Below are 12,299 nucleotides of genomic sequence, written 5' to 3' on the forward strand. Positions count from 1 at the left end.
ATCACAGAATGTGTCACTTCCCTGTTTACAAAAGAAAAATGTAAGAGATAAAATTTGTGTTTAGTAAGGATTTTGATCTTTAATATATTAAAGAAATTAAAGTCCAGGGTTGGCAGAAAATCATAAATCATAGTTATGTGTTTCTCTAGAATGATTTTATGGATGCTAGGGCAAAGATATTACCATGTGCACTCTGGTTATGTAGAAATGCCACTAGAGGCTATTTTCTTTCTTCAAAGGTGCCCTTTAAGCTCACAGAAAATTACTCTTAATAGAGTAAACAGGCAATTTGCACAAAACTAACATAATGCTTGTCACAAAGAAAAAAGCAGAGTGAGAAATTTGTAATGAATTTTATCTTTCTTTCCTGCTGAGAATTTTCCCAGAACCTGCAGCTTTTAAAAATGTGTTCTTTATTTCAAATTTCCTCCAAATATTTCTGCTATTCATTTTTTTTAGCTTGAGAGGTTTTCTTTCTTTGAGGTTTGATACTAAAAATTTGCATTATGTAGATTGCATTTTTTAATATTCTTCCTGTATGAGATGAATTCACTGGTGCTAAGATATTTAAAAATTCAGAATGTGATTACTATGAGTAATCTCAAAATATTTGTTTAAAGCAATGTTTCTCTGATCTGGAGAAAAGATTCTGCAGAGTTCACCTTTAGTGTTTGGGTATTATCCATGTTGCCCCTTGTTACAGAGCTATGAGCTGTCCACAACATGATATGAAAATCTCATCTTTAATTTGTTTCTAAGAAGAGCATTTCTAATCTTCACAAGGAGAAAAGAAGGTTGAAAAACACACCTTGAGGCAGGGATGGTGAAACCAACCCAAAATCTGTGTGTTTGCATGTGTGTGTGCATGGATGCTATCATGAGGCAGACTTGGGAATTGACAATCTGGTGTTTACTGGATGGATTTTAATTTATTCCTCTCCTTCCTTCTTCTATGTCCTTTAAAAAAAACCCAAAAACCCCACAATATTATCTTTACGTGGTAACCACATAGTTATCTCGGAAAAAGAAGCATAACTATTTCTGATATCCATCCTTTGTTTTTTTACAGCCAACCAGCGAAGGAGTTAATGATAACATTACCCTTTTTTTTGTTGTTTTTTTTTTTTTGGCTTGGATTTGTAGAAAATGACACCACATAAACCCAAGATTAGGCAGTGGAATGTGGTTACCTCTCCTTTTTTTTGCTTTTCCTGCATCAGCAAATCACTGTTATGGGGTAAAACCATGATGGGTGCTCAATCTCCCACTCCCAGAGCAGGAGCAAGAGCAGAATCAGATACTGCAGCTGGAAAGTGCAGATGTTTTATGTACATAGAACTGTGTGTAAAACACACAGTTTTACACACTGAAACCGTGTGTAAACTGTAAACTGTGTTTTTAAACTGAAAACCAAAATCTCTCTTCTTTAGAAATGTTTTTTCCACTAACTGAAAACAGAAATTTGTTGGGTTTTGGTTTGGTTGTTGTCACTGTTGTTCTCCACTCGCCACTGCCTCCCCAGCCCCAAAATTTGCTATCATTCTTCACCCTTTTTCTTTCACCTTTTTTTCCTCCCTTAAAAAAAATATCTGAAGTCGTGAAAGAAAGATGTGGCTCCACAGAGACCAAAACTAGTAGTTCTGAGAACTTAGTAGTGCTTTGAAAAGCAGACTTGCCTCTGCTGTACAAAAGAACTCAATGAAAACATTTGTTTTCATTGAAAAAAAGCTGAGGTAAAATTTTGCAAAAAAACCCCAACTTTGAACTAAGATAGTTTTTATTACTAGGGAGGGTGACATTTTGGGGAAATCAGTGTATATATATCAGTGGACTTTTGCTGTGGAAAAGCATCTCTGTCAAAAGATTGAAATGTTTTAGTGAAATGAGCCTTGAGGAAGGCAAAGGAGGACAGGGAGTGTCCATCTCTAGGCCATACACTGTTAATTGTATGACCAGACAACCCTGTTCCTCCCTCTGCCCCTGGAGGTGCCTGCTCAAGAGCCCTGGGCATCTCTTTCTCCTTTTGGAAGTTTGACCACAGAGGAAATATATGGTAAATATAAGTATAAGTGAAAGGAAGGGTTGGAGACATGAAACAGATGATATTAGGTTTGATGATTCCCTAATTTGATTGATTGAATAATCAAGCCTGGAAACAGGAAAGGAAATTAATTTCTCTTTAATAATGTTTAATGCTCATGTCCTCCACTGTGTTGCCTTGAAATAAGTACCTGAGATTGAATTCTCACAGCCTTCCCTCTCCTTTGCTTAGTGCAGTGTAAACCTGGCAGAGTTAAACCAGACGTTTGGGGAATGCCAACACTGGGCAGGAGAGACCTTGGCATAGGTCCTGCCTTGCAACCAGTCCAGCACCTCCTCTTCTGCTGCCAGGGGGGTGGCGGGAAAGCTGCATCACTGCTGAAGGGAGCTGGCAGTGCTGTGCAGCAGTGTTATCCCATGGGCAGCAGTTCTCAGCTGTCCTGCTGGCACTGATGACCCCAAGGACCTAAGGACACACAGGACAATCAAGAGGAAGGTTGTTCAGATATGATTTGAGAAGCATAGGGGTTCAGTCACTGTGGTATCAAAGATTTTGGATGTTAATTCTGCGATGTCATTCCACATTTGCTGCCAAAACTGCTTTCCTCCTGGCCTGTTGCTTGCTGTCTTTCCAGACAGCACAGGCATTCAGAGCAAGACCTTGTGCTACGTGAATGCACAACTTGGGTTTGGAGTGAAATATTTATTTGACTTCAGTATTATTCAAATATTTTCCCATTTCCACAGAACCACACTGGGTGGCTCTGGAGACTTAAGATGAGTCACTTGGGAAAGATGTCCATATTCTGGAAAAAAATAATCTTCAGAAGGGGAAGCTTGGGAAGCACTGCTCTGCAGTGATTCCCCCTGGGAGCAGTGGGATAGCAGTACTGTTCTGACAGGTACTCTGGGGCCTGTGCTGGGCTGAGAGGACTGGAGGTGAGTGCAGACATGCAGAGAATGCTGCTGAAACGCTCGCTTTACATGGTAACTTCTCGAGTAAACCTGCACACCCTACAGAGCAAAGCTGCACACCCCTACAGAGAGCAGCGCTTGGGAGGAGACCCCTGCCACCAGTTTGTTCTTGTGAGGGCTCCAGTTTGCTTAAATGAGGTCACAGTAAGTCTGTTCTTTGGGGCCAGAATTATAGTCCAGGCAGGAGTAGAGTCACCGTGGGCAGCACAGAGATGAACGATAGAATCTGCATTTTTCTAGCAAGCCAGCTATGGCTGCAGCCTCAAACTCCGAAGGGTTTCACCGCTACTTTGCAGTCGCATTCATTCTAGGGAAAGGCCGGTAATTGGACATGATAGCCGGCTAAAGCACCCACCCGAGGCTTCCGAGTTACGTGACTCGTGCCACCGCCTCTGGCAGCGACCCCGCTACGTGCCGCGTGTGCCTGGGCATCCTTGCGGGCACAGGGTGGGGGCGGGCAGGCTCAGCCCGGGATCCGCGATCTGCCCCCGTCCCCTCGCCGCGCACGCACCGCCACCCGCACCGCTCCACAGCCGCCTTCCCCCGCCCCGATCGCCCCCCGCGGTGGGCGGAGCGGGGCGGGGGCGGCGCCGGGCCCGGGGCGGTGGCGGCGGCGGGGCCGGGCGGGGGCGGCCCCTCCCGGGCGCAGCGCGAAGGCGGGCGCGGGGCATGGTCCCGGCCCTGCTCCTGCTCCCGGCCCCGCTCCCGGTCCCAGCGGCGGCGCGGAGCGGGCGCGGAGCGGTGGCATGCGGCGCGGAGACATGCGGCTCTGCCTGTCGACATGGACATGGACCGCCGCCGCCCGCCGCCGCTGCTCCTGCTGCTCCTGCTGCTGCTGCTACTTCGTGCTGCCCGCGGCGCTGCCGCGCGTCTGAGCGCCCGCCCCGGCAACGAAGGTGAGCCGCGGCACGGCTGGGTCACCCGTTTCTTCCTTACTCTCCCTCCATCCCCACTGTCCTCTTGCTCTCCCTTTCCTCCATTCCCCCTTTTCCTCTTGCTCTCCCGTCCCTCCATCCACCCTTTCCTATTTATTTTAATTCTTTTTGATCTGTTATTCCCCGTTCCCGCTCGCCCTTAAGGTGGTCCCGGGTGGCATCCCCTCCTCGCCCCCGGGACCGCCGGGCTCGCCGGGCGGGAGGTGCCGGCCGCCCCACCCGCCCCCCGAGGAAAGTTGGCGAGGGCAGGGCAGGCTGTGGCGCCCCCCGGCTCTCCGGCAGCGGGGGCGATGGGCAGCGAGGAGCCCGGAGGCGAGGTGGGCAGAGGGCGGGGAGGGAAAGGGGCAGCGCCGGGAGCGGCCGCGGTGCCACCGCGTAGCGGGAGCCGGAGCATCCCAGCCCCGGCAGGTGCCCTCCTGCTCCATCCTCCAACAGCTGAGAGCTGACAGCGGTAGGAACCGGCTGTAAAGGCTAAGGGGTGCCCCCGTGTCCCTCACCCCGCGAGCCTGTGAGCCCTTTCGCATGTGGTTGCATTAGTCGTCCTGCCTTTCAAAACTTTTAATTAATACAGAAAAAGAATCGAAGCTGGCTTCCCTGTAAAACCTCCTCTTGGTCCCGTATAGCGGTTTTGTATCAGATGGTGTTATTTGTGTTATTTGTATCAGATTTTTATCAGCTCGTATTAATGCGTTGAAATTGTGCGCGTGTATGTCAATGTGTGTGAATTTGCAGAAACAAAGCATGAGTGGTTTTTGTTCTCTTTTGCTGTGCTAGTTTATAAGATGACATTTGCTGAAAATGCATGTTATGTTTCAGGGGAAAAAAAATGACAACTAGACACTGAAAAAAATTATTTAAATACTTAAACCAATAATTAAAACTGACTTTCTCCTATTATAAAAAAAAGTAAATTGAGTTTTTGCTTACTTGCACAGTGAGGGCACTTGGCTTGACCAGGATGTCCAGTGTAATTATCTTTAGGGATAAAATCTAGAGGCCAAAGGTTGTAAAGAACTCCTAGCATCCAACAACCATGTAAAACGTGCACCTTCTCAAGCTGTAGTGTTTGTGCAGAGAAGCAGATATCAAAGCTGTTAGAGCAATTATTTCTCCTGTACAAGTAATGCTGATGTACTTATTGATATTCTGGGTGCTTGTGGGATAAGGCGGTGAGATAACAACTTTAAATGATTTCTGGGGGGGGGAAAGAAATAGAATAAAAAGATGAAAACTTTACAAGTCCTCGGTAATCTTTAATCAGTTGGTTTCGTTGGTAGGAAGTAATCATGGTACCATTATAGTAGAAGAGCAATATGTCATCTGTTTGTGCAGTTTATGGAAATTCGTTTTATATACAGTGCTTATTTAAAAGAGTGCGCTTTCAATAGTCACTTTTAAGCCCCCCGGATATATGTTATTTTGTAAATATTGTCATCTCTTACAAATTATTTTCAGAAATGAAAACAAGAGTGTTAGTAGGGGTTACTGTTGTCTTATTAAAAGCTTTTTGGGAATGGTTGTAGTTCTGTCAGTCAGCGGAGCAGCTCTGCCTCCATGGCAGTGGCAGACAGGCACATTCTGTAAACTGAGACTAACTAAGCCAAAAAGATATTAGAGCCTTCCAGTTTGTGAAAAAAAAAAAAAAAAAAAAAAAAAAAAAGAGAAAATAACCACTTTGTTTCTGTGTTTAAAGTCACTGGCACTGAGAATTGAGAAAGGAGGGGAAAAAAATTGGTATCATAGGGAATGCACGTTAAACACACTTGTCCAAGTCAGCTTTGAGCAAATACTGCTTCCATTCTCTCTTTTCAGCTTCAAGAGCTTGTACAATATGAGCAATATTTTCAAAATAGATGGTGAAAACAACAGTATAAATGCAGTTACCAGAAGAGTAACCTGCTTTTGTATGGCTACTTTTTTTGAAGCATGTGTTTTGCTGTGCCTTTCAAAACCAGGAATACTGACAGTTTCTTTAAAAAAGAAATCAACTTTTAAAGGGCTTTTTTTTTTCTTTTTTTTTTCTTTTTTTTTTTTTTTTTTTTTTTTTTTTTTTTTTTTTTTTTTTTTTTTTTTTTTTTTTTTTTTTTTTTTTTTTTTCTTTTTTTTTTCTTTTAATTTTTTTTTACCCCTGTTTAGGAAAGCTCAGTAATTCTTTTATCTATTTACAGTGTATTTAGGCTGATCATGTGAATTTAGAAATCTGAATTATTATGATTTGCTGACCCACTAATTTGATGAACAAGTGTTAGCATGCAGCTCTAAATCATGTCAGAAGATGATGTTTCTCTGTATTAAATAATTTTTTTCTAATCACTACAGTTACTTTCCTGCTGTTCTTACCAGAAATTTCCTCTCAAAACTAGAGATAGATGTTTCCGCATTTCTCTGGGGTATTTAGAAAAGTTTCCTTTCTTCACCACTGAGAACGAAAAAAGGTATATTTTGGACAGAGACTGTTAATAAAGGTGTGTAGATAAAAATGTATACCTATTTTCCCTATATTTTATATTAAAGCTATTGTTGAAATTCTCCTCATAGATTGTTTTTAAAAGGATGGAACTAATCTTTTGGTGTGTTTATGTAGCTTTGTCTAACTTCTAGGGGATGTAAATGTTGCAGTAGGCACATTACAAGAGCGTGTTCAGAGCTATCAGAAATATTTCCTAAATTTATTTTATTTGAAAGAAATAATTCTCTTTTTTAAATATAAATTTAGTTTACTTTTGCAATTGATTATTAAAACTGAGTTAGTCCTAATACTGCAATGGGAGTGGATGGGATGAAGGGAGGAAAGGATGAAAGAGGGACTGAAGGCAAGTTGTTGGCTTCTTTCATTTTGTGGTGTTCAGTGCAGTCCTTTTTTCTCTTTTTCTTGGAGTGCTTGAGTTTTTGTTAATTTGCTTCATCCCGGACAAGTTTTATTTAGAGTTTTTTTCTTGACGGAATGTAACATTTTGCACTGAATTTGTTTTTTAAACTCTCTCTGCCATGCTCCTCAAAAAGCTGCGTGAATTTTACCTGCACAGTCACAGGAGCTCAGGAGGGTTCTGTGAAGTTCGGATTTATCTGTGTGCACTGGGAAGGTGTGTGCCATTTTCAGCGAGGCAGGAAAATGTCAGGAAGATTTGACATCCAACTTTTTTTCAGTTTGAAGTTGGAAACTGAACCACGTAGGTGCACAGAAAGCACATGTTCTCCTCTTCCATTTTCCGCTTAGTGAGGGTTGTGGTTTTTTCCTTAGAAGGATGCAAATTTTTTCTGAATAATTCCTACAGTATCAAGAGATCAAATTAATTTTATTGTTCTTTAATTTAATAATTTTTCCTCGGTCTCTTATGTAACTATATTGCCTGCCTGAGGGTACCAGCAACCTTAATTTCACTGTTTTATAACCCACAACAGTTAACACTTGACCTAGGTCATTAACAGGATTATCAGCAAATTTGTTTAAGCTTTTACTGACAACCTGAATTGCTTCAACAATATTTTGACTGTGCAGACAGGAAACTTCTTGTAACCTCTTAATCTAGCATAAAATTAATTTCTTCTGAACACAGCTACCAAAAGATCAATACGTAAATCTGCTTACAGTACTTGGTTTCAAATAGTTTTGGTTTACAGTAAAAAGGTTCCAATCAGCCTCTCTTTTCAGTCTGTACTGGATTTGCAGATGCAGTTTCATCCTTTTTTCATTGATTGCTGTCTCAGAACTTTGCATAACTATGCAATTAAATACAGCATTTTGTCTGAGCTGGTCTCTGTTAACACTTAAAGTTGCAAAAGACAGTTTACTGTGCCTTTGTAATAATGACAGCTCTTGGTGTGGTTTTGAAAAATGTGATGCTTGCACATGGAGCAAAATGCCTGACTAAATCTTGCGTGTAATTTTGGGAAAGGCTGTCAATGCTGGGAACTTTTCAATGGAATCAAAAGGGGTTGCACAGGGAAATGCTTTTTACAAATCTTGCTTTGCTGTGTGTCAGGTATCATTAGGTCAGGGTAAGTCTTCATTTCTCATGACACAATTCCTGCTGGTACCTCTGGCTTGAGTTTTTATCTGCAAAAGAAGTTAAAAGTAGGGATAAAAGTCTTAGTGTGATACCTTTTAAAATTAGTTTCACAAAACTCAAAGTCATGGGGGGCTAAAGGACTGTTTTTCATACAGCTGTATCATATTCAAAGCTTCTGTGCTTAATCCTAAACTATATGATTAGACAAATAATACACGTTTTTAAATTCACGCCATGATGGTTTTAAAACCCTGCGCAACAGGAGAAGCTGAGTAAATTCATCATTTTCTGTCAACATTTTTGATAGTAGGCTGCAACACACAGAATCATTTATTTCCTTTTCTGTTTGTCACTGGACTTTCTCTTGAAAGTCTTACTGCGGATTTCAATATAGTGTATAAAAAAAATAAATCACTACATATGCTATACCAGACTTAAAGCAGATGTTTGAAACACAAAAAGATGTGCAAATTGGACACAGCAATTAATTCTTATTGCAGTTAATTTGGATACAATGTATTTGCTACCCAACAAAGCAGTCAGGGCACAGGAACAGGTTCGAACTCTTCTGTCCTCTCAGCCTCAGGAAATGAGGCTTCAGAGGCACCACCAGAAGGGAGAGCATGAAACAGATAATAGGCTCAACTAAGTTGATAACTAAGAAATAACTAAGACAGTTATTTACATAAAATCTTTGCACATCAGGAGTGCATTGAGATTAAACCTAATTTTTTCATTCCCATCTGGGGGGATATACAAATTAGCTTTAATTTATTTTTTCTTTAAATTATTGTCTGCTGGTGTTAGGGAAATTGCTATTAGTATACTTACAAGTTTTCAAACAGAATCAAAAGTAAGTTTTCCTCTAGGAGTGTATGTAATTGCTCTTGTTCTTGTAATCCCCACTTGATGAAAGTTTAGAAATACGGATGCAGGTGTTCATTTTCTTGTTTGCAGAGCTCTGGATTTTATCACCAGTGAGGGTCACTACAGAGCTGTTACCAGATACAACAGCACTGTGTAGATTTTTATGCAGAGCCTGAGTTAGTTCCATGAGATACCTGTAATTCATGTCAGTACCACTGCTTTGGAGCTGCTGTTTGATTTTTCTGTAGAGAAAAAAATAAAGAAATAAAACAACAACAACAAAAACCCCACAACCAAACAAAAAACCCCGGAGCAATAATCATATCCTTACTTTTGGTGAAGTTCAAAACTCAACTCAGAGGAGCTGATACTGAAACACAGAAAGTCACTTTGATACCCTAAAGTTCAAAATTAGCTGGACTTGTCCAGAGGTGTTAGATAAAACTTCAGAGGGCTTTCAATAGCCCCCTGCCTTTCTAAAAGATAATTCCAGCCTGCAAAGAGTTGTTTTTTCTGGAATAAAATGTTTCCTTTCTTTTGCGAATGTATTGTTGTATTTGTTGAAGCATTGTTGAAAATATACTTATGAAAAGGAAAAGCCTTGCCATAAGAAATGATACACTGAAATGGAAGAATTTTTTGTTTACAAATGCATATGACTACTGTTAAGTGATTGATCCATTTTGCTAAAAATTCACTGCATCGATATAACCCTTATTTCCATAAACACTTTAGAGCAGTAGCTTTTTTTTTTTTAAATAATATTCAAACTGTTTTAAACAAGAATCAAAACTTTTAAAAGAAAATAGGTTAATTCAGAAGATTAGATATGAACTCCCAGTGGTGTAATTTTGGAAACAGAGCGTGGTGGCAATTTGTGGGGTTAGGATTGTATTCCCCAGCAGCAGTCTTGTGCTTCTTAGTTTCTTAGGGCTTGATAAATCCGAGTGGAAGTCCTTATTTTGCAGTGTAAGTGCTCATTTTTTTCAGCATGAAACGGATGTGAGATTAAAATTCAGTCTCTCAGACTGAAAGTTCCTTTCAAATTTCTGCAGTGAATGAATGAAAGAAATAAAGATATAGAAGTAAAGATAATCTTGCCTGAAAGAAACCTTGAGATGGTGACAGAAAAGTTCCAGCCTACCAGAGTGACGGGGAGCCTGAATGAAACACCAGCACGTAGAGCCTTAAATTTGCAGAGACATTATTAAATGAGACACACTGCAAGCAGAAACGGTTGTGCCACTCTCCTTTTTTTTGCATTAAACTACTGTGTCCTGCTGTTTCAGGCAAAATATGGAAGAAAATCCCATTAATCTACTGGAAAAATATTGATGAAAGAAGAATAGCAGACCAAACGAACAGTCCTTGAAACTTGCTAGCAATTAAGTGAACAATAGGTTGAATGTTAAGGTTCAGTCAGGGCAGTTTAGTGTAATAAGGTGTGGGAATGGCACTTTTTTTTGTTTCCAGCTGGTTTCTCTTACTGTTTTATATTCATGTTTGGATAGAAAGATTTGCATTGCATTGGTGTCTCTTTTTTTTTTTTTTTTTTTTTTTTAGCAATAATTAAATGCTAAAGTATAGGACAGTATTTAAAAACTAAAACTCTTAAATTGGTGCCTAGGATTGGAGGGCTTTGTAGAAAATCTACGAGTGGCGAGTTACTATTTAAATAAACTGTAATTAAAGCACAAAAAGTATGTTTTGGTCCGTGGTGAGCTTCCCACAAGCTTTGTGCAGTAACAAATAGCAATGAGGGACAAGGGGATTCTTGATTTAGTTTCTGATAATTAAAAGGCAGCTAGAGGGGGGTTGCTGTGCTGGATTTTTTGAGAGATCTCTTTTGGAAGGAGAGAGAAGGATTAAAGTAAGAGAATAAATAGGCAGAGATGAAGTGAAAGTCGGATCTGAATCTTAGAAAAATCAGACTAAAATCCAAATGTTTTTCGATTAATGACAGTGTTAGAAACCTAGAATTCAGTGCTGACAGTGGTTTGAACACTGAGCAAAGCACAAATTAAGAAATTCCTTGCCTCCCTGAAAGTCTTAGTTCTGTTTACATTAGTAAGCTTCAGGACTATGATTTACCAGTGCTGAATTTACACAGAGGCTGCAGTTAAGACAGGGTAGGGACATTTTTACCATTCTATTTAGTCTTTCTCTAGAAGTGCTTTCTTTAAAACAGGAAAAAAAAGGAAAAAATAAAGAAAAGAAGGGGAAAAAAGAAAATAGAAAACAAAAGAAGCAAAAAAAAGAAAAAGGCAAACCAAGTTATGTCTGTCCAACCTTCATGTTCATGACCAGTTATGGAGAACACTGACATAAGGCCTTTATATAGAAACAGGTTCTGAGATGGCAATGGCCTTGCCCTGCAAAACAACATTCAGCCATTACTAAATACTATTTACCAGAAGGGGGATAGTTTGATCCTGTAGATGTCCAGAAGAAAAGACAAAGGAAACAATTACATGTTTAATGGCATTGCTTTTCCATAGTTAGTTGGTTGCCTTGGTCCTGGAAGCTGGGTCAAAGCTGGAATTTTTTCCATTCAAGAAATTGAAACAGAAGTTGTCTGTGCTAACCAAGGAAAGAAATTCTGGAGAAAAAGCATGAGGAGCATGCTTAGTTTGTGGCACATAATGGAAACCTGAGCCCTTTGTGGGAAGGTAATGGAAGCAGAAGAATAAGCAGAAGACAGGAATACGAAAAAGTGGCTTGTGGGTGGATGGGAATAGAGCAGTCATTTAGTCATTTACCTTTGTTATAAATATTTGTATTTCTCACATATGGAAATAGTGAAAAAAGATGTTAGCAGGGTTTTGGTTGCAAAGGCAGCAAATGAAGTCAGGGCAATTCCATTTTTCATATGGATAGCTCAGCACACATGTTCTGCATTAATTACCTCCATAAATTCTGTTAACCTGGCAAACAATGGAAACATGTTGGTGACATCACTGTATTGGAAAATAAAAGTGGTTTTAGCATCTTGATTTTCTCAACATGACATTTGAGGAGATTTCTTATGCTATTGGCATTTTACTCCCCCAGTTTGCACCATGATGTTTAGTCATTCGCTTTGTGGGTTTATTTTATCTGTGGAGTAGCCATGTAAGGACCCAAGCATTTCCTAGTCCATTCCAGCTGGAGCTCTTGATTCATGGGAGTAGAGAAGAAAAGCTTGACAAAACTATCAGGGCACACCTGAGTATGTGGCTTTCCAAATGTAGTACTTCATGATTCTCTCTTTTTTTTTTTCTTACAAGTCTTAATTTCTGTGTTTCAAACTCACAAAACCAAACCCAACCCAACTCTCTTCCCTTGCAAGAATTTTGTTTTTTGTGCCCCATGCAAAGAGTTTCTTAAAAGCAAATTTTTTTATGGGTTGTGGCTTGCTGCCAGCTGATTCACTTGGGGGATATCGCAGCCTTTTTAACAAATGAATAGTCATTTCCTGGACTTGTGCTCTGGT

At 40.4% G+C, this 12,299-nt stretch overlaps 1 protein-coding gene across 3 annotated transcripts in view; it reads left to right on the forward strand.

The window, feature by feature from the left end:
* Positions 1 to 3,685: 3,685 nt before the first annotated feature.
* EPHA3 (EPH receptor A3) overlaps positions 3,686 to 12,299 on the forward strand; it is a 209,935-nt gene continuing 201,321 nt past the window's right edge. For all 3 annotated transcript variants that reach the window (XM_027722724.2, XM_027722731.2, XM_039383301.1), the window contains exon 1: positions 3,686 to 3,911. In XM_027722724.2, coding sequence (XP_027578525.1) covers positions 3,797 to 3,911 — 115 coding nt within the window. In that variant the 5' untranslated portion in view covers positions 3,686 to 3,796. The remainder of the gene's footprint in view (positions 3,912 to 12,299) is intronic.

This window comes from Pipra filicauda, unplaced genomic scaffold (genome assembly GCF_003945595.2).
Source record: "Pipra filicauda isolate LSUMZ 115617 unplaced genomic scaffold, ASM394559v2 scaffold302_size1215360_pilon, whole genome shotgun sequence".
NCBI lineage: Eukaryota > Metazoa > Chordata > Aves > Passeriformes > Pipridae > Pipra > Pipra filicauda.